Genomic DNA, 23,558 nt, shown 5'->3' with positions numbered 1-23,558 from the left:
CCCCCCCCCCCCCAGGGATTTCCTATGCTTTCAGCAACCAGAGTTGCCAGATGAAACTTGAAACTTGGAGGTCTGAAAGGGCAGTTATACTTGAAATGGGAGCCTTAGAGTGTACACAGCTTGACTCTGTCTGACTAATGGATTTGGGAATTTGGTCTGTAATTCATAAAAGGAAACCCCCAGGCTGGAAAATGTGTTATCAGATGAGATGGAGTTGCAGTGACCTTGTGGCATCTCTCCAAGTGATACTGTCCCTATTTTCACATTGCAGGCTTCGTTTACAATTTTTTTCACGCTCGCAAACAATCAAGTTTGGTAAATATGAGGGTTTGCGACGCCTTAAAAACTTTTTGAAGTGTACAAGTTCCAATTAACCATTCAGGAAAGTTTTTTCAGATCTTTAACTGGGTTTAGGAAACAATTAATAATTAGTATTTGGACGAGTGTGTTTAGGGCGTCCCTTCCAAATATCGATTCCTTTTGGTATGTTTCAAAGTTTTGTGACCAAAATCCGGTCGCCAAACTTTAATATTTAACCACCAACTCAAAGGAAATAATAACCCATTTGTAAACGGAAAAGGGGTTCCTAAAAGACAAAAATGTTGACAGAAATGGTTCTTAAGACCAGGTGGGACCACTGCCTACTAGTAAAAAAGGTTTCTGTAACTTTTCAGTACTTTTTCAAACACATCGCTCTTTCCTTTAAGGAAACCTGGCTGCATTTAAAAAAAAAAAAAAGATTGTTTTATTAAAACAAAATCACAGACATGGTGGTCCACTGACCCCAACAGTCCACCATCGCTGTAATAGTGGCGAATCGTAGTGGGTCGCAATTGGTGTCCTTACTCATGAATATTGATGAGGTAGGTCAAATGGTGACCCACTACCATTCGGTATTTGTGAACCGACCTACTATAACATAGGTCAGTTCGCAAAATTAAAACCGGTTCAGTAAAAGTCAGTGCGCAATTTACGACCACTTATACTGAATCTATTCTTTATACATGAGGACATGCCTTAGCACAAACTGCTGCGGGCTGCTGTGCTATTTATATCTGTGCTAATTAACTAGAGGGTGCTATTTATCTCTATGTTATACATTTGAAGTGATATGCTACTGTAAATGGTTTATTTTTGCTGCAGTTAGTGCTGTTTTTCAGCACCAAAATCATTATTTGCATTTTGAAATACAAATATCACTGACTGTTGCGTAAACAAATGTGTAATACACGAGGAACACAAAAAGATGGCCTATTAGTCGTATTTTTTTTATATTGATAATAACAATTCCAAAACATTATATTGTGTTTGCTTATAATACGAAGTGTATAAAATGTGATTAAAGATTACAAATAGAATCAGAAAAAGGGAAATATCAAATTGTTCTCCCTACCACCTACAGTGTCTGGTAAGTAACACTGGTGGGATCCGTACTTTAAAAATAAACTTATCTCCTCGTCCCACCAGTTTTACTTACCAGACACTCTCCCTCAAGTTGGAGGCATCACTCACCTGGGTAAGCGAATATTCGGGTGGGGAACCCTATGAAGATGCCACCCACAAGAATCACCCCAGCGGAGATGATATATACCGCTGGAGGACTTTAGGGTTTGAGGATTTCCAGGACAACAACTGTGAGACTCTGGCATAATAACTGTGATGGTCCACTCTTTCTTGATTATATAATTACGCCTTTTCGGAGCTGATGGACCCCTCAAAGCATCTGTGTCCCCTCTTTGATTATTGAAGAATTTATCCTGCCACAGCACACCCCTGACCACTAGTTGTTCATCCTACATAGCCCAGGTGACCATTTTTGGCTGTTCTTCTCCAGTGTACCGCTGATGATCAAGTTGATGCTCCACTGACAGGCTCTCCTTCTGTTGTCCTTCATCCAACTCCACAGACACTTTATGATGCTGTCACATCATGATGTAATAGACCGGTTTGTGGGGGATCCAATATATTTTTGGGCTTCTTCGCTAGTGGAATAGTGGATTAGAAGAGCTAAAATTGCTTGTTGCAGTGTATCATCTCTTTTAACCACTTATCCACTGTCAAGGGCAAAAACACAGGCCACCCACCTTTTAGTGAGCAATAGGGCTAGTGAAGTGAACCACCTCACACCTATGGGTACGTGTATAGCACATCCCAGCAATGACAGCTCTGGAGATGGTGCAATGGACTGTTATGTCTAAAATGACTTGGAACACTTTACCCCAAAGACGTGATAAATTCCTGGGCAAAACCTGGCCAATGGCTTAAATTCTGCATCTGGTGTGTTGCATCTTTCACAACAGGAGGTAGCTCGCAGCGTATGTTTAAATACTTAGGAGAGGAGTTGTGAGTGTCTCAAGGGGAGTGTCTGGCAGTGAATTATGCACATTGAAAACCAACAGTTGTGAATTTTCAAAACATCTTTTTTTTTTTTACATATGACAATAACTTTAACCCTTCATTCAGAAACATTGTGTAAGTCAGTGTAAAAAACCTCATGCTCAACATGTACAACTTTGCATTGGCTTTCCAACTCTATGCATGGACATTTACCATGAATCGTATGCCCATAGCCGTCTAGTTAGAGGTGATCATTGCACCTCAGGGAGTTTACAGAAAACTTTATCTTTGCATATGTAGGCTTGTCATGTCAGTGAACCAGAGAAAAAGTGGCAAATATCTCAAATCTCAGGTATTTAATTATGCAAATGGAGATTTACATTTCTTTTTTTTATAAATGATACATTATGATTGGGAAAATGCCAGCATGGTAAAACCAAAATATATATTTTCTGTATCCTGCCCTGCATCTCTCACAATCACCAAAAATAAGCATTCTAGAAAGTTATTTTGATACAAGGTGCCAGCTTGGGCTTTGAGACGTTTTGTGAAATCATTCCCTTTAAGTAGCAGCATGTGGGCCAGAGAATTGTCTGGGCTTCCTTCACAAAACTATTTGTGTCTGTGTGAGTGTGACTTACACGTGCAAATGCAAAATGTTAACAGATATGTTTGCACTTGCTCTGTATTTTTTCATGTGGGAAAATTTACACTTGTATATTTTCACATGATAAAATTATTCACAAAACCTTCTTAGGTAGATACAACTGGTGTAGATTTCCATGCATAACCTTAAAAAGTTTTGTGAGTGCCTAAAAGTCGGAAATCCGTACCTATGAGAGGATTGGAAACCTACAGGTGCAGATTTCTATCTATTTCTTACCCCCTCCCCCTTTAGTGTAAAGTGCAACCTATCATAGACAGCAGTTAGAGGTAGCTACTTCTACTCCTGACTGTGTTTTGCTCCCTTTAAAATTGCCCTTGCTACCTACCCCTGAGACCTAGGGTCATCAGGTCAGTGGCAGGTAAGAAAGTAAGCAGGGCTGTTTTCTTGAGTCTTTCTTTCCTTTCTACCATTACCCTCACCCCTGAACAGCAAATAGGAGTCTGTTGAGGAACAAAGTCTGGGCGAGGGCTGAGCCCTGTGATATAGTTGTCACGTGTGAGTGATGTCATTTCCGCTACCTGTAACGTTTTGTTGCCAGCTCACTGTTCATTCGGGACGGTTACACATTTTCTTGGAAGGCAGTAGCAGTCAGCTCATATACCAAAAGGCTGACGTATGCTGTACAGTGGGCCACAAATAAAAGCTTACAGGCCAAAACGTCATGTAATCCTATCTGTGATACACTCCATGACTCACCCCAGACTGAAGGCAATATATGATGAGTTTCTGAGAATAAGAAAGGACTCTATTGATTTGTGTCTAATGGGTTTCATCGTATACATTTACAAAAGGCTGAAAATTAAATGAACTATTTTCATGATGCTGTTGTTCGTCTTTTAAAGCGTTCACGTTTACCAATGACGCGTCTTCTTTTCTCGTTAACTGGTCCACGCACAAGAATGCATGCGGGACATACCACCTTCTGACAGCTACTTGATGTTGGCATGACTGACTTGTACCACCTATGTTCGCAGGGCAAGAACCATAATAGAAAACGACTGTGGCAAAAAGAGATTGTATTGTTTGGTAGAACCTGTTTCACGGGCTTCATTATTACCAAAGGTGAGTTGTTAATTATTGGGTCAAAATAACTGTTCTTCGTATACCTCCACGTATTTTCTTGTTCATATGACTGGATTATTTTCCTATATTGCATTATGATCTCAAACAGAAGAATTCTAGTATTAGCAAAGCCAATAGGGGTGTTCTTCATCGAGAGGCAAGCGAGTGTGTGATTGTGTGAAGATGTGAGTAAGTTAATGTGACAACGAGTTTACAATTAGGTAAATGATTGATTACCTGGATGGATTAGTAGGTATGTGTCTAAGTAATGGTTAATGAATTGCCCATTGCATGAATGGATGAGTATTGTGTTGTTTTATGTTGTGATATTTTGTTGTGGTGCATTTGTTGTATTTTTCTTATCAATGTGGTAGACTAAGTGGTTTTGTCTTTCTGTTTTCTGTGTTGGATTGTTGATGATTTACTGGGGTATTGTGTTATTGTAACACAGTGAAGTGTTGAATTCTTATCTAAGGTTTTGCCTGAGAGAAATCTATTGTTTTTAATATAAACTTAAAAGGGACTTACATCCCGCCTCCTCTCTTTCCTGGTGTCTCATTGGTTCCTGTGCATGCCACTTACCTTTTCTCCATTTCTGTTAACATCCGCTTTGGTGGAACTACATTTTGATAAAGTTTGCCTTTTACCATTGCAGCATATTTACATAACAATTTATCACCAGAGAGATTAAGTGATTTGCATAGAATCACAGGATGTTGCGCAGTGCTGCCAAGACTCGAACCGAGACACCCATCTCTCAAGTCAGCAGCTTTACCCCATGCACCACATCCTCTCCCCTCCCGTGTTATCTGTCACGGAGCTCTTTCCTTCTGCCGGATGATGATTGATGAAAACAGCTCTTTAGTCATTACATAGGCGAAACGGATGTATGACGTTACAACGCATGCTTTTACCACGCATGCTGTTACAACGCAGTTTTTACAACGCAAACCTTTACAACGCATAGCGCTTTGGGGTGCTGGATAGTGAATAGTTTAATTTACTATTCCAACTCCAGTCCCCGTGGACACTAGGGAAGGTGTTGGATAGTAAATTAAATCTATTCCCTATCCTAGAGCGCCCCCCAGTGCAATGCGTTGTAATGGTTTTCGTTGTAAAACCTGCGTTGTAAAAGTTTCATTGTAAAGGATGTGTCCCAGGCGAAACCGATGCCTCACCAATGCTTCTTGGGCATTTATTGTGCTGGTTAAAGTAGTGCCCTTTGTCCCAAAATGTCTGTATCGCAACAACAATAATGCAAGTCCACCATTTACAAAGGACAACTCAACCACCTTGGGCAAGTGGGTGCATTGAAAGGATTTTAATGTGTCATACTTGAATTAGCGGTTCACGGTGGGAGGAAAGTAAATGTTACAATACAAAGCTAAAAAAAATATTTCTTGTGCCAGAGACCAGGAGAATCAGTTGACCAGTAAACTTCATGTATGATGACTTTTACATTCACATTTGAGACCAACACATGAAAAGACACAGTAATAGTAAAATATAAGAAGGACTGTGGCTAGACAGGCATCCATCTTTGTAGGATACAGAGATTCAGCTTATAAGGTTTGTGTAGCCTGCGAGTAGTAAAAATGCAAGAGAATGTTTGAAAAGCATCAGAAGAGATGCCCCAAGTTCATTCAATTCACAGAGTGTCAAGAGATGCTGCCGCACTCCACCCAAGAACCACAGGATTCAAAGCTGTCTCCTTGCAAGCAGTGATTTTCCACAGAGCGACTCTTTCATCACAGGCCTACTGAGGCTAACCACTGCTCAGAACCCGCTTTCAAGCCTTCAGGCATGCTATGCCTCTCAGTAGCTAGGCACTTGGTTGCACCCATATATTATTAGAAAGGTCACTAAAAATCTCTTAAAACAGAGGTCTTCAACCTTTTTTGCTCTGAGACCCCCCAGAGCAAAATATTTTAAAGTTGCCCTCCCCAATCAAAACTCTATTGCAAGGACTGTGGAGTGGAGGGGAAGGGGCTCAGTGCAGGAGGGGGCGGGGTTTATGAGATCATTTCAGGGATACTTTTTCAGTAGCTCATAATCCACAATAAATCTGAAATCTACAATGAGCAAATTCATCAAACAAAAACATAAATTGTCCAACAAATTATTCTTCCGATAATCTGTTTGTTGTGTTCACCTTGCACACCTGGTGCCAACGCAGCTACACCTGTTGCACTAGTGATAGATAGCAGCGGCCCTGAGTAGAAGGATATCTCCTCTGTCTCCTTCACCCGTTTCCCACCAATGCCTGATAATCACTACAGTCTTTTAACAGGATCTGTACCTTTTATTTTTTGGGAGTTACATTACACACGGTCAGATTTTTTGTTTTGTTTTTAGGCACATGGAGATTAAGTGATTTGCCCACAGGATATTGAGTCCTCATCGGGAGCCAGCTTGAACTATTTGAGCCAGTTGTAACTCCACGAAGGGTTTTTATTATTGAGATGTAATGTGAGGGTGTCACCAGCTGAATTCTTGAGTGCATTTTTTAATGAACACTCATCAAAATGTTTCTAGGGCTAGTTTGATTACTTATTAGTAAAATATATAGATAAAAATGATGATTTACATATTCACAGTGTTTTCTGTCACAGGCTTGGACTTTTCAGCACAATATATACACATGCCACTATTCCCCACTGGGCCAACTAGGATTCTATTTTGTGATTTTCTGGCAGGCATCTGAAATTATGCGATTCTGCTGCATTTTCCCCACATAATTATGGATTTTGCTGCATTTGCCACCTGTTGCATAGTATGCGAATTTAAGCCAAAACATTTTTCTAGCTCAAACAGATTCAAAGGTATTATTAATGTAGCCACGCAGTGGACAGTCCTTCCTAAAAGGTGATTAGTCAATTGCTCGTTGGTGTGTTTCGGTGGTAAACTGGTACTAATTCATTTTCGTTGCCCAGACAGTATTCACATGTGTACAAATGGAAACATAATGAAATACTATCATAAAATGTGTCACATTAAGTCATATTATTTGCAACATAATTTATGTTACCCTGCTGCATAACTTTAGTCCTTCCCTGCTGCATATATCTAGTGGTGCTGCTTTCTGGCCACAAACAGACATCTGTCTTGATTGCATTAGGCAGCTGGGGTTTTGAGGTCAAATTGATTTGTTTAACTTGCATTTATGTTCCATTGAACGTGTGCACATTTTTCTGTACACAGTTACCTGAAGGTTACAAAAATAACAGACCTGCTACAGAATATATTGCTCTCTTTTAGCCACGTCCTTGACCCTGCCACCAAACTCACTGATCCCCTCCTCAGGGCATCCATGATCACAGTTCATACTCTTTGTTAAAGCCCTTCAACTGCTTTATGTAAATCAAGATTGCATGTAGACACGTCAAATGAATAAAGTAGCGCTTCCATGCCTTCCTCACTTGAAAGTACATCAACTCAAGAGCCATTTTCCCCTCCCTGAGAATGCCGCCCCCCCCCCCGGGGTGTGCGCCCCACAGTTTGAAGATCTGTGTTTAACTGAGGTCCCAAACCCTCCCTCTCTGGGACTTCATGTGTTCCTTGTAGGCTTCTGGAATTGTCTCAATACACTGTCTCTATCTCCGTCTCCTTTGTTCTTCCAAATAGGCTCTTTTTAGGTCTCGCCTAGGCAGCACTTCCGTTGTCTTTTCGAGACATGCTGTTTTCAGGATATGGAAGCGCCGCCCACTTTCCGCCCATCTTTTTAATTGGCTCCTGTCCCTGTCCTTTGTAAATGGTGGCTTTTCATTGGTCAATAGGGTTAGTAGTTCCTCCTTCCTTAGTACCGCATTGCCTCTTCTTGTAACCTCCCATGAGGACACCCCCTGTTACATGTGTTGTTAATCCCCAGTTTTTAATTACAGCCTCAAGGCCCTAATTTCTTGAAAGACTTCAGGCAGGACACACTTAATCCCTAGTTTTTAATTATAGCCTCAAGGCACTATTTTCTTAAAAGGCTTCAGGCAGGATACACACTTGGTCCAAAGCTAGGCTGACAGCGGTTACTTCACTCACTAGAACATCTCACATTTATATGAGACTGTCTATAAATTTCCCTTCATCAGCTCCACACAGACTACAACCTAATCCGAATTTAATGTAATAATTATTTTGTCACATTTCAAAGCTACTAATTGTATATATGGACATAGATATTTGAATGTACTCTTAGTACTATCTTGCATGCAATGCATTATGGTTAGGGTGGATTTACCATATTTTCTGTAGGGTGCAGTACCATATGTGACCAAAAGAGGTCCCCTTACATATGGTACTGCACCCTGCAAGATGGCTAGGTAAAAATCATTGCCATTTATAATGCCAATAACTTCAACTTTGTAGATATGCAGTGCTGGTGCCTTGCTCACCAGGGACCTCTAGGAGCAGCTTGCAGTACTGCACCTAGACATGCAGTGCTGGTGCCTTGCTCACCAGGGACCTCTAGGAGCAGCTTGCGGTACTGCACCTAGCCATGCAGTGCTGGTGGCTTGCTCACTAGGGACCTCTAGGAGCAGTTTGCGGTACTGCACCTAGACAGGCAGTGCTGGTGCAATGCTCACTAGGGAACTCTAGGAGCAGCTTGCGGTACTGCACCTAGCCATGCAGTGCTGGTGGCTTGCTCACTAGGGACCTCTAGGAGCAGTTTGCGGTACTGCACCTAGACAGGCAGTGCTGGTGCAATGCTCACTAGGGGCCTCTAGTAGCAGTTTGCGGTACTGCACCAAGACATGCAGTGCTGATGCCTTGCTCACTAGGGAACTCTAGGAGCAGCTTGCGGTTCTGCACCTAGACATGCAGTGCTGATGCCTTGCTCACTAGGGACCTCTAGGAGCAGTTTGCGGTACTGCACCTAGACAGGCAGTGCTGGTGCCTTGCTCACTAGAGACCTCTAGTAGCAGTTTGCGGTACTGCACCTAGCCATGCAGTGCTGGTGGCTTGCCACTAGGGACCTCTAGGAGCAGTTTGCGGTACTGCACTGAGACATACACTGCTGGTTCCTGGCTCACTACGCAAGCATTTGCAATGCACTAGGTCTCGCATCACTGAAAGTATGAGCCATTGGCATTGCATTATTGTTTGCAATGCCAGTACCTCAAGCTATCAGTAATGCGAGATCCATTGCATTGCAAATGCTTGTTTTTCTCATGTTACCCTTCCATGAACCCCCGCCTTCAGTGTACTTGTCTAGGTACTAGACCTGTGTGTCTTTTGTGGTCTCGCATCCCACTCATACATGGCATCATCAGCCCCTGCTGGGACCTGCTGTACTCCCACAGCACCACCCATGCTTTTCCAGATAAGTGCTAGTATGGTAAACCAAGAGAACAGCTGTGATACTGAATGGTAAGTAGTTACTGCAGTGGTAGGAGGGAAAGTGGGTGGGTTCACTTTACTGTATCAGAGGCTCACAACGACAGTTTGCACGTACAGGCTCCTGAGGTTGATCCACCAAGGACAGTCAAGGGCAATGTTGCATGCTCACATGTTCACTGTAATAGCTTGTGCACACATTGCTATGAAGCGGAGAAAAAAGGGAACAATGAGTTTACTTACTGCTCCATGTAAGTGTGGAAGCCACCTACATTATTTTTCAAAGGGCATATGGAGGTTTTGCCATATCCAGTGCTTAATTTGTAAAAAAAAGAAAGAAAAGAAGTACCATCAGGAGGCCACAACAGCCTGCACCACCCATTGCCACTGCCTGTGCAGCCCATGATAGTAACAACACAACTACTAACTATCATACCCCTACAAGTGTGACAATTAGGACTATTTCAGGCCCTCAAAGCTATAAGAATGTCTTGGGTGACAGGTAATAGTAATTTTTTATGTATATTGAATGAATAAGTAGCTGCTGTTGTTATCATCTCTAAATTAGCCAGAGAGCGCCACCTTCTGGCAGACTGTCACAAGCAACAGTGTTGACAATTAAGTGTCGTGCCGAGCACCGGAAACCACCGCCTCAAATTAAGCACTGGCCATGTCACACCCAACCATTAAAGGGCTAATGTGCATCTACTGAAAATGTAGCCCCTACTTCACTTTCAGACTCTGTGCACCACCAACCTTTTCCTTAGAAGGGGTCCTTGCCTCTACAATGGGACTATGACTGTCTCTCTCGCTGCATACTCCTTTAAGACGACTGAACCCCTGTGGTACCAGGAATTTTTTCTGGTCATTTCACAACACTGAGCACATGGTCAATTAAATATATTTCTCCGCCTGGGTGAAGCCCATTCACTGTCTGCTCTTAGCCTTCTTTGCCTAAGATCATATTTCAGCCTTATGCGTCATGCTCACAGGCATTTAATACCAATCTTCTGTAGGTCAAATGACCCAAAGTGGGAGCTGTTTTGGTGATTGCTCTTAAGTTCATATGTTACAATATAGTCATATTCTTAAAGGCGGGCAGAGAAATACAGTTATGCCTGAAAGGCACAGAGGGAAGAATGAGTGAGGGTGAGGGTAAATTTAAAATGTACACGTGTGTTTAATTAACATGAATAGGTCGTAAATAATATAAGTAAACAGAATTTATAACAAACCTTTTCAGTTGACTTGACTATGCCTCAAATTTATTTCCATTTGTGGTATGTTGCGCATTTTAAAATGGATATGGGTTCTCATTTCTGACCAATTCCAATTAAAATATGCCCTTCAGCATTTTGAAAAGCACAATTGATTTTTAGAGGCTTGTCGAATTTTTAAAATGTATGCTTCTTCGTGTTCCTGATGTCCTGGGGGATGGAGCAGAGCTCTACTGTATCTTTACAAGGCCACTTCCTCTGGCTTGCAGAAGTTGTGTATGTAATTTCAAATATGCCTTTTTTTTATCCCTAATGTAGTTTAATGTATTAGTATTAGAACAAAAGTAATTTTGCTGGTGAGGTGTTTTCTATTTTAGCATTGGATATTGTGATGTAACATTTGTTTCACACTATACTGACAGGGTAGTTTTTGTTTGAAAATCTATTTAACATGATGTTTTTGGGACGTTTGTCAGGAAGCTTTTCCCTTTACTTAGAAAGCAAACTTAACCTTAGTCTGTTTATTGATTCAATACTCAGATTTTTCTCCCTGATGCATTATTCTGCCCTTGTGCAAGACCATATCTAGTTCTGGCTATTGAGCTAGAATGAAGACTGAGCCCTGTAGTAATTGACATTTATTTTGTATTTTGAGAATTTATTGACATTTTGATTTGAACTGACTAATTATTTTAGTCTTCTGTAAGGATTTTGAATTTTAAATAAATCTTTGTGGATCTGACATTTCAACCTTGTCTGAGGTAAGATTAATTCAACTTAGTTTATCTCTATTCCAGAGTCACCATCGTCCTTTTGGACTCACACAAGGCCACCTGAAAACAAAAGTGAGTGCTTAAGAGCAAATCATTTAGTGCAAATAATTTTTTGGAGAACAAAATAGCGTCAACACATCACGAGTGTATTCGTCCCGGTGCAGCTTTCAGTAGGTGCTGGACAGGCTTTACTGCATCTGATTGTTAACCGTTGTGCATCTTTCGACATGTTTGGTCCATCTTTTAGCCGGGAACATGATGTGATTTCGAATGATAGTGCACTGGGTCCCTGCTAATTATGTCCACAGTGCCAGATGTGTTTCCTAAAACTGTACCATGATTTGCACAACTTCAGGAACCCCTGTAAGTCCCTAGTAAATGGTACCTGTAGTACCTAGGGCATTGGGACTGAAGAGTGTCCACTAGGGCTTCAGCACAAATTGTGCCACCTTGGGGACCCCTCACCAAGACCATGCAAACTGCCATTGCAGGCTGCATGTCTTGGTGCAGAGAAAACTGAAGAGTGTACATGGCACACATTCCTGTGTGCCATGACCCCAGACACTACATGAGGTACAGGTAAGTCACCCATACTGCAGGCCTTACAGCCTAAGGCAGGGCGCACAATATCACATGTGTGGTCCTATCTGCCTGAGCACATATGACCTTACTATGTCTAAGGCCGTTACATTGTAAGTGCACAGGAAAGCTATAGAGAGTACATGTGCTGGGCACCCTTAATTACGAGTTCCCCAGCACCATGATGGCTTCACTTTACCCAAGGATGTTTGGTACCAAACATCTCGTCTTGATAAATCTCCACTGATGCCAGTTTTGGATTTATTAATAAATGCACACAGAGGGCACCTTAGAGGTGCTGCCTGAGAACCTACCAAACACTGGGGTGGTCTCTGACTAGTCTTAGCCAGTCTGCACCCACTACACATGTTTCTGACCTTATGGGGTGGAAGTCTGCACTCTCAGAGGCCAGGAACAATGCCTGCTCTGGGCGGAGGTGCTTCATGCCTTCTCCAGGTCAGAATGTCATTCCAAGACGGAAGCTTCAAAGGTGATGCCGCCTTTGCAATGCAACCCAGGCATGCCACCCTAAGACGCGCTGTATCTGCCATGATCCTAGCCAGGATGGACTATGGCAACTCACTATATGCAGGGCTCCCTCAAAAACATCTGAACCGTCTGCAAATTGTTATGAACGATGCTGCAAGATGGATTTTCAATAAACCACGGAGAACGCATGCTTCTCCTCTATTGCGTGAACTCCACTGGTTGCCTGTCAAACAGAGGGTTTTGTTCAAAGGGCTTTGCATTACGCACAAAGTCCTGTATGGAAGGGCGCCAAGTTACATCAAAGCCCGTTTGGCCCCATACAAACCCGGCAGACGATTGCGTTCTTCAGATGCTACCCTTCTAACTCAACCGCGTTTCAGATTATCCACCCTGGGTGGTCGTGCTTTTTCCAACATCTTTCCAGCTGTCTGGAATAGTTTACCAACCGAACTGCGCAAAGAACCCAACTTGTTGCCTTTTCGAAAAAAATTAAAAACATTGCTTTTCCAGCAAGCACGGGGTGTGCTGTAACTTGTTGATCGGCTGTAGAATTTGTTCGGTATATACCTGGTAAAGCGCTTAGAGACCCCGGGGTGATTACGCGCTATATAAATCAAGTAAATAAATAAATAAATAAATCTCCTGATAGTGGAGGATGCCAACCCCGCTGTCCTGCTCCACATTTGGTGGGAGGACTGGTGGGAAAATTAGCTAGATTAGGAGGTGGGCCCACATTCAGCCAGCACCACCCCTAAGGTGGAGCAGGTGATGTGCAGTCCACTTTTTCGATTCCTCCATCTTGTTTGATATTGAATTAGCCAATTAGGGTCAGGGTTCTGTCATTCCCCAAAGGAACTGGTCACATAGAGGGTGTAGACGCCCTAAAGGTAGGTAACCCACTGGCTACTACCTGTTTCCCCCTGTAACACCCCTGAATTTAGTATTTTGCTGGCACCCCTGGACTTTGGATTCGAGGGACCTAAGAAGACATCGGACAAAGAAGAGCTGCTGACCCGAGAACAGAGTACATGCTGAAGAACGTTTGTGCAAAACCCTGCCTGCTGCCTCCAAGGATTCGACCATCATGGTGTGCTGTCTCGTCCTGCTGCTGTGAGGCCCCCAAGAACATCAGAGCACCTCCAGCTCTTTGCCAATCGCCAGAGAACTCCCTTGAAGTAGAGGAACTACTTCCCCACTGCACCGAGCAGGCACCAATCCCGTAGAGTCTGGTTTACCAACTTGCTGCATCTCGGCAACTCTGACGTAGCACCCAAGCAAGAAGAGGTACACCAGCTTTGGAAGGTCAGATCTGTGCCCCCACCAGTGAGAGGACACCAGGACCTACTGGAACAATGCTGTAGCATTACCCAAGGTACAGGACCACCTGCAGCTGACACCAAGATGAAGATTCCAATCCGGACTCTAACTGCCCAGGAAGCAAGCACCCGTCAAGGGACATTGACACCTCTGAGATCCACTGTGTGAGTGGCCCAGCTGATTGCCCCTGACCGCGAAGTCCATCTTGACGTACAGAACCTGGCTGACCTATTTGCTCGGCACCCAGCCCACCCAGCCTGGGTACAGATGAACCAGCTGTGCTTTGTGACCCTGAGGCCCTTGAGACCCGATACCTTGTTTGGGGTCTCCAGACTTACCTGCAAGTATCCTTGTGCTGCCTGTTTTGAGGTAGCCCCCTTCTTCAAAGCGCACCATCTACCAATGGCCTTGGCACCCTGCTACAAGCTGAATCCGGGATACTCCTGATGATCCGCTGGTGAAGCATTGGACCCTGGCCTGCTGCTACCCTAAACCTCAAAGGTGAACCCCTAGAACCGACTGTACAACTTTTTATGCATTTTTGTGTTTTTCTCCATAGACTTTCATTGTGCATAATTGCGCACAACTGTGAGTTATTGTCGAACTTTGAAAAAGCATAACTAAAAAGTACTTACCTGTGAATAAAGTTTTTGGTCTTAAAAATTGTATGAAAATCTTGGTTATTTTTTAAAACTGGTCTCGGATTTATTCTTGAGTGTGTGTTTCATATATTGCCCCCTGTGAGTACAGCAAATGCTTAGCACTACCCTCTGATACGCCCAACTGCTCACCCACTCTACCACAAATAGAGCGTTAGTATTAACTACTTTTGCCTCTGTATACCAATCTGGGTTTCCCCGGACTCTCTGCACATTGTACTTCGTTTAAGTGTACTATATAGAGAGCCAGCTTCCTACACCCTTTGTTATGGAGTAACAGGAATGTATTAGCTGTGAAACATGGAGCATAAGAAGGTATATCAAATGTTCAGTAAAAAGCCGAGAAATCACTTAATGAACGCCTAAAAAGGAGTGGGTACTTTTTTGCCGTGGACGGTGTTGTTATTCTGCATTTGCTCTGCACAGAAGTACTTTTCCCCAAATATTTTGGTTAAGCCATGCCACCTGGAAGTCAGCCTTCTAGTGGGCCAGCACATGTCAGAACCGTAGTGTCCTATGAGCTAAAAAAAAGTGGCCCAATGTACGGACCTGACCTGCTATTACTCGTGATTTCTCTACCACATAATTTATCTCTGTCTGTTTTTAGTGTGTTTTTATAATTTGTGTAATTTCTTATCTTAGATAGTGATTTTTTAAAACTGTTTTGGGGAATTTGTTGTGTTGTGTTGGGGGTGTTGGGGAAGGAGTGGGCAGTTTTTTGACGGTCTTTGTATTGTTGTTACTCCGTGTTTGAATTGCACAGGAGTATGCTTTCTGTTGGCCGTTTTGGTTAGGCCGTGTCACCAGGAAGTCAGCGTTCTAGTGGGCGGCACATGTCAGAACCAAAGTGCCCTATGAACTATAAAAAGTGGGCCAATGCGCAGACGATCCCTACTATTACTGTTGTTTTCTCTACTACAGAATATATCTCTTTCTGTTTTTACTGTGTTTTTATATTTTGTGCAGTTTTTTATCTTAGATAGTGATTTCTTTTAACTTTTTTGCGGAATTTGGTGTGTTGTGTTGGGGGAATGGGGAAGGATGTGGCCTTTTTTGCCTTGGACGGTCTTTGTGGTGTTGTTACTCCACTTTTGGTCTATGCAGGAGTATGGTTCCTGTCAGCTATTCTGGTTATGCTGTGCCACCGGGAAGTCAGCATTCTAGTAGGCTGGCACATGTCAGAATCAAAGTGCCCAACGACGTATAAAAAGCGGGCCAATGCGTGGACATGCCGCTGGCGTGCCAAAGGCAATCCTGTCTGCACTCGTACGTGCCCAAACGGCACCAGGGGCCTGAGATTCTGGTCTGTTGAACAAGCAGGTCATCCACTATTCCTCCACCCACTTGATGACTTATCGCCCCGTACTGCATAGTAAGTGCACCTATTACATAGACCAGGGGGGCTCCTGCTGTAAGCACTGCGGCTTTACTATCGGCCCTACTGGTGGCGATAGGTCTCCAATGGGGGACAGTAATTCAATGAGTTTCAGCATGTATAGTATTAACTGCCGCTCTCTGGTTTGTCATCACGCTGAAATCTCAGACTTTATCTCCGAGTACTCACCGGATGTCGTGTTGCTTACGAAAACCTGGTTTAATCAATTTCAATTTTATTTATAAAGAGCGCATTTAATTAAAACCATTGCACATTCTATTCATTCAAATAAATATAACCCTCTTATTATGATTATCATTATTATGAATAAAACAGCGATAAAACAGCTTTATGTATGTAAAACAGCACACGGCTTAATCAATCAGTCCACACATGCAGAGGAGGTACTAGCTCTTCCCACTGGCTACTGCACCGAAAGGTGGGACAGAACTGTTGGCGGTTAGTGGCATTGCCATTATTCATAGAGATTCTCTCATTCAAAGACTAGATTCTTTTAATGTACATGAGTGCGAAAGTGCACTGTTCCAAATTCAATTCAATAAAAATTCCACTATTTCTGGCCTATTGGTCTACAGACCTCCTGGGTTAGTTAGAGAAACTCTGGTGCATTACATTTCTCCTCTAGGGTTGAAATTGGCTAATTTTAATATCATAGGTGACCTCAACTTGCATCTTGAGCAGAACAACTTCAGTCAAGCACACTAACTAGTGATCTGAAAGCCATTTAACTGGCACAGTTAGTGACAGGCCCTACACAAGCGGTGGAGCATTTATTGGACCCTGTTTTTTCTAGCTTACCTAACCTCTGAGTATCTACCCCTTTCCCGGTGGCATGGTCAGACCACTTCATGGTCCCTATTGAATTGAGAATCCCATGTGCTTCAGGTCTGGCAGAAGCCAAAACTGTTATTGGAAGATCTTGGCACAAATTAGTTATTGATAGCTTTTTAACCTTATCCAGGAAAGTATTCCTAAGCATGATTCGATTATCGAGTCAGCTGTGCTAAAGCCTACCTCCTGGTTAGTATCTGCCTTGGATGACCCCATTGCTGGGCATACCGGTAAATAGAAAAAGAGGTCCTTTGCTTCCTGGTTGGTTGCAAAATTGATTGAGGAAGAAAAGCGATGTAAGGTGCTTGAGTACACCTGAAGGAAATCTTACGATGCCACAGCAAAGCAATTATACGAGGACCATCAACGTTTGTCATAAAATGGTCAAACATGTCAGATTTTTACACAGACAACATGTAAAAAAGCAGCAATCCTTCAAAATACATGTATGCCATAGTTTAAAGCTAGCCTAAGCCTGCAGCACACTCGTATTCGGTTGAAGCACCTGATGAGAAATGTGGCAGGCTTGAGCACTATTTCATAAAAAAGTCAATGACATGTATGTATATTTTCCAGGTGACATCCTCAGATCTGTTACTGGATGTCCTTTTTCAAAGACTATGAGTACTCTGCAGGGGGTGGGCTGGTTGAGTTTGAATTGCTGGACGCTATCTCTTTTAAATCTCTATGGGTAAAGTTAAGTCTGGCGTTCCTGATGGTCCTATCAAACCAGAAATTATGCTTAAAGTGCATGAGATCCTTATTCCTAGATTTGTAAGTCTAGCAAACCTCTCCTTGTCAACTGCGGTGGTGCCCACTGCATAGAAACATGTTAAACGTATTCCTCTTTTAAAAAACCCTCTTCAGAACCCGCCCTGTATAAAAACTATCGACCCAGTAGTGGAGAAACAATCTACTGGTGGATTTCTTAGAGAAGTAGCAACTGTTAGACCACATTACTGAATCCCCTCTGCTCACTGTGACTGAGGCTTAGCCACAATCCGCTGATGAGAGAGGTTCTGCAGTGCTTATTCTATTAAGCTTAAGCGCCACTTGTGATACAGTGTCCCATGTGGTGCTCCTACAGCATTTACTAGAGATTGGGGTTTAGCGCAAGGCTTGAGCCTGGTTTGCTTCTTTCTTAGGAGATCGATCCTTTCATGTGATAACTCCTCCTTTTTCATCTACTAAAATAATCCTAGAATACAGCGTCCCTCAGGGCTCTGCCCTAAGTCCCACCCTCTTTAACATTTATGTAAAGTTGTTGACTGATGTGGTAAAATATTTTAGGATTTATTTTGATATTGTATGCAGATGACACCCAGCTTTTTTGTCTCACTGTCGGTGGGGTCTGCAGAGAGCGCTGTCAGTTTTCGGGCTTTATAACCACCATTGCAGACTGGATGCACTCTAAGTGCCTGAAGTTGAATGCCAAAAAAATGGAGATCCTGTTGTTAGGCAAACATTAGCATGAATTGGGGGATCATTTGTGGCCTAGAGTGCTAGGATCACCCACCACCCTGGCCTAATAGGTTGTAAAAAATCTAGTGTTTTGTTTGGCACTATTAGAAGTCTTAAAACTATCATTGGCTTCTTCCACCCCCAGGTCTGAAGGATGATAATCCAGCCCTTAATCACCTTCTGCCTTGACTATTTCAACATCCTGTATTTGGGTGCCACCCGATGTGTAAAAAACAGGCTGCAGATTGTTCAGAACGCAGTGGCAAGATTACTTTTCCACCTGCCAAAATTCTCCTCAGTCTCTAAGCTACTTTGCAAGTGGCACCGGCTCCTAATGAAGAAACATATTAATTTCAAGGCTCTGTTTATAGCTCACCGGATTATGAATAAACTGGGTGCATCAAGTTTGTTGTCCTTGCGTCTACCTCATAGCCCTACCAGGTCTATACGACCGACTTTGGCGGTGATGCTCTGCATCAATCTGGTCGCGAAGGGAATACGCTCTTTTGAAGTGTTAGTTCTGGCACTATGAAACAACTTGCCTTTACATCTGTGGTAAACTTCCAGCCACCTCTGGTTTAGGAAGCAGCTGAAGACCTGACTATTTGAGACAAAGGTCTCTATGGGGCATATTACCAACATATAGCCATATTTATTGCTAAGTAGGGTTAGCGGCAATATTTTTATCGCCGCGCATCACCGGTTTTTATCGCTGAGATAACTTGCTATTAGCTAGGTTTATCTCAAAAGCGATAGAAATCAGGCGAAATGCATGAATATCGCTGAGAATACAGCGATATTCACGCATTAGCGACGAAATGCTCTTAGCCATGTTATCCACCTCCCATTGGATAACATGGCTAAGAACTGGTCTGAGCAGGCGTTGGGTTTTGGCGATAGCGGGAATATTTCCATCCCTACGCCGGCCTTGCTAATAGGCGATAGCGACGTTAGTGACTGCTTTCAGTCGCTAACAGGTTGGGTACGCCCACTTTGCATGTCATTAGCGATAAATATCGCTGACATGCAAAGCGGGCCCCAAATCGCTCGCTATCGCCTAAAAGCTGTCGCTAACATCAGCTTGCTAATAGAGCGATAGAATTATCGCCGCTTAGCCGAAAACGGCCGCTAAACTGGCGATAATTGCCTATCACCACCCTTGTTAATATGCCCCTGTTTCTGTTATGAGTTATCTTGATTGAAGAAGGCCAGCGCTGGGAAGCCCATTTGGGGGTAGCCATGCACTTAATAAATCAGTGTAACATAACATATAACATAACATAAAATAATGTAACATATGAGTATATGAGTTCAGTGGCAGCTGCAGGTGAAGCAGTGGGTCTTCCCTTACATGGCACATTAGAGTAAATATAGCTGGCTGCCAATTCCAACTACCCTCCCTCTCGGAGTTTGTTTAAGTGAAAACATTTCTCATGCCCTTGACTCAAAGAATTTGTTTCCTAATTTTCTTTAAAGTGATAGAAATTCCAGTTGGTTTCTATGGAAGATGATTACAAGATAATTGCAAGTCCATATGTTTTAGATATCTAAGTAACTATTGTGGGAAACAGATCAGTTGTATTTTGAAACTGGTAATTGATGTCTAATCATATTGAATGGGCCATTGATATCGTCTTAACTAGCAGATTATCCCTTTCGTTCAGATGGAAATTTACCTTCCACAGTCCAAAAGTCATATAGTGCATAAATATTCAGAAGAAGTGATTGCAACTTGTGACTGTGTAATGTACGGTTGTGAGTGGGATTGTGACAGATGGAAGAAACCAATGCTGTTCTTAAATATTATTTTGCTTGTTATTAGATGGCTTCCACTAAACATGGCTGCCGGGTGATTATGGCAACGGAGAATGATTACTGTAAGCTGTGCGATTCCTGCTTTAGTTCACCAGTGGTTGCCCAGGCGCATTATCAAGGAAAGAACCACTTGAAGAGGCTACGTCTTGCGGCGGCTCGAAGCAATTCTTTCTCGTAGGTATTAATACTTTAATCACATAATGGTAATTTTCATTACTCTAAGTGCAGGTCTTCCTCATCACAATACTTGCATTCCATCCTTTCCTGTTCCCATTCCAGGCAATCTACTCCCTTCACTGTCTCAAGTTGATATAGTGTTGGATGTATTCAGTGGAGGTGGGAAATTTTGTGTCATAAATAATGGACAAGAATTTAATGATAAAAATAAGAGATTAAACAGAATCAAGTTCTCTGAAAATGTCCATAGGAAGCATGTGGCAATTGAAAAGCAATTTATGTGGGAATATTAACTAATGTATGAGGCAAGTAAAGGCTAGTTATGTGGCACATTAGGCAATTGTAGGTGATTAATGCAGCACATAGTTTGTCATCATGTTGGTAAAGTTGTTGGCAGTACACATGAGGAAAAATAGACAGTGAACTTGCACCTGCAACACATCTCCCTTTCTTCATCAACAAATATTTCCTACACTCCTCAGTCACCTCCAGAAGAGGAAGCAGCCAACAGCAAAAATAGGATACCCAACACCCCATGATTGCAAACCAATGCAAGTCCAGCCACCTGAAGGCAAAGCAGCTCTTGAGTAGTTTAATGTTGTGGATTGGGCTGTGCTCAGTTCCTAACACCCACATTCCACAATATCCTCGGAATGTTTCAGACAAAGGCCACTTGTTCTAATGTCATACTGTTATCAATGTTATTTGTTTTGTGCAATATTTATTGAAAAACAATGCAATTGTCAATAGCAGCAAGTCATTGTTCCTGATTCATTCTATGTGCTGCAAATTTAATTTCTGTAGAAATAGATTCTCATTCATATTCACTGCATTTTATCTGTGCATACAGCATGCAGAAATTAGTTGGTACATTACAGGAAGTTCACAACTAACCATATTCTTGGGGCCTACTTTTGTCATTCAATATATCCCCGAATTATGGACATTGGCTGACATGCGCATCATGGTTGCTTCAAAATCAGGCAATAAAAAGGTCACTCCATTAATAGTGCAATATTTTTCTACTCCAAACCCATCGCAGGGCAGCTCTCACTATTTTCTTACTTTTTCTTGCTAGCCCACGATATTCTTTCCATGGACCCCATATTATAGCAAACCTTTGCAGACATCTCCATCCCTTATAGACCACTTTCTCAGTCGCCATACACCAATCCATGTTACTGCACCATTCATGCATGGTTGGTTATCCAGTGTTGCCCCACTTGCGCCCTAGGCCTATTTTTTCTACTATCAACTACAAAGTCACCAGTAATTTTTGATATTTCTTCACGTCCTGATCCTCCCAGATTCTGAACAATTAGATACACACTTTTAATTCTAATGGCTGTCTTATATCTTCTTCCTTTTGGACGAGAGCCTGTATAAAATCAACTGCCTCATAGGATACATTAAAATCTCCCACTAAAATAAGAGAATACCATTTATTTGAGTTCTCTAAGAAGTTTGTCAAGGTTGAAATCGTAGCAGACTCCTGATTCTGATTGTTGAAGCGATTGTAAATGTTAATCAGCTTTAATGCAAAGTTCTCTTTGAAAGGGTTCTAGATCAAGACCAAATATATCGGCTGTCTAAATATTTAACCTACAGAGATAGCAACCCAAACATGTCCTATCCCAGATAAGTAAGCCACCAGCGAGACGACCTGCAGGCGATGATCTAGCTTGAACACTGAAATTGGTAAAACCCACCCTGTGGATTGCTTCAACTGCCCAAGTTTCCTGGAACAAGCAAATGTGACACATATCCACAAGTTTACTCCAATTAGAATCACTCTATTTGGACCTTAACGCCTTAACCGCTGCGATTTTTACCGCCGCGGTGCGGGCGTTCTAAAGGGTGGGCGGGGTTGGGTTGGCCGTTGGTCATGCGCAGCACTGGGGAGGGAGTGCTCGCGATAGCCAACCCAGCGCCATTCCACAAGATCACTTCAAGATGGTGGCCATCAGCTCTATAATGTCCTAGATTAAGGGACTCTCCGATACATTTTTCCCTTCTAGGTTGGGACCAGGCTCTTGGTGTAATTGAAACCGAGGTAGCCTCTCTTGTGGGGTTGTTAAGCTGTTATTTCTACAATAACTGTCCCTCTGTAGGCAATGAGTTGATTCTTTGAGAGGGTTCTCTTTACATTCATCAGCGCCCATCTGAAGTCAATCTAAGCTACCAAGATCAGTAAGTGGTTGAAACCTATTACGGGTTGCTATTGCGTAGTTCTGTTGACCCTGGTGTGTATTCTGAATTAGAGAACCACTATCGGGTATTGTTGCATACCTATAGAAATAAGCCACAGGCATAATGCCAATTCCATTGCCTTTGCCCTCCCAACAGAGCTTGGCACCGCAATTAATCAATCATTCCGCAAGATCACGGAATCTATCCAATGAAGTTTGAAGCGTTAACACAGAATCCTCTAATTTGCTAAGTATTTCCAATAAGGGTGAGACACTAGTAATCAATACAGACTCAAATGTACTGATTAAATAGTCCAAGCCTGAATTAGGTCGTAGCGAAGTAGCAGAAGTGGAGGTCAGAGTCTTATCCATGCTAGGAAACAAGGATGAAGTGGACATATCCACCCCAATATATTGTACATTTGAGGCCTTTTTTGATCTAGTACTTGGTGCTTGATTTGTGCCCATATGTTTAGTTTTCTTTTTCCTCTTCATTGGGGGGCCACCCGCATTAGATGTGGATGGGTGACGCAAAACTTAAGCAACTAGCGGGTCCCCAAAAACAGTCTCATCATCATCATCCCTGTGGGTAGTTTCTTTATGTGCAATCAGATGGTCACTACAGGGATCAGATTCTATAGCGTTATGATAATGTGACCAATTTCCATTGATAATCAGCGTTCTGCCAGCATAATTTCATTGTTGAGCACCCTAGCAGCACGCACCAGAAAAGAGTCAAGAGTAGTATCTTGGGGACTCTTGGGGGAACCTTCTTTGTCCCCCATATTTTTCAGTTTCACCATCTTCAATATAATTATGTCATTGAAGTCTAAAAAAATGACTCACCTACCTCCTCTGTTAAAAACCACAGTCAAGGGCGGTGGCCCAGCCCAGTCTCATTTCGCCACAGACGGGTGCAGACGGGCCCGCTCTTGGCCCGGGCGAGCGTCCGGCAGAGCTAGAGCCCCATCGGAAACTTTTGGGCGCCCCCGGATGCAAGGGAGGAATGTCGGGGCCGTGCCACAAAGAGAACCGGGGCTTAGGGTACATCCCCCACCACCCCTACCGGCAAGATTTTTACCTCCTGCCCAGTGGGATCCCTGGTGGAAATTTGTGGCCCCACTGGGCACAAGGGAGCAAGGTCGGCGGCTTTCTGCTGCGAAGATGACTGGGGCTTGCAGTCCAGCCCCCACCGCCACTACCGGCAACCGCCTCACCTCCCTATGTTTTAGTAACATTTTATCACTTTGACATAGAAAAA

The 23,558-nt window shown here is 42.8% G+C and overlaps 1 protein-coding gene across 3 annotated transcripts in view; it reads left to right on the top strand.

The window, feature by feature from the left end:
* Positions 1 to 23,558, top strand: part of ZMAT3 (zinc finger matrin-type 3) — a 43,868-nt gene that overhangs the window by 6,082 nt on the left and 14,228 nt on the right. The window contains exons 2-3 of one of the 3 annotated variants that reach the window (XM_078665792.1): positions 11,409 to 11,456; positions 19,939 to 20,105. In XM_078665792.1, coding sequence (XP_078521918.1) covers positions 19,939 to 20,105 — 167 coding nt within the window. In that variant the 5' untranslated portion in view covers positions 11,409 to 11,456. Of the gene's footprint in view, positions 1 to 3,978; positions 4,067 to 11,408; positions 11,457 to 19,938; positions 20,106 to 23,558 lie in introns of all 3 variants that reach the window. The other 2 variants (XM_078665793.1, XR_013602307.1) reach the window with 2 other exon arrangements.

Source organism: Lissotriton helveticus, chromosome 11 (genome assembly GCF_964261635.1).
Source record: "Lissotriton helveticus chromosome 11, aLisHel1.1, whole genome shotgun sequence".
Classification (NCBI taxonomy): domain Eukaryota; kingdom Metazoa; phylum Chordata; class Amphibia; order Caudata; family Salamandridae; genus Lissotriton; species Lissotriton helveticus.
The sequence above is the reverse complement of the archived record's forward strand: the minus strand, read 5'-3'. Positions and strand labels throughout refer to the sequence as shown.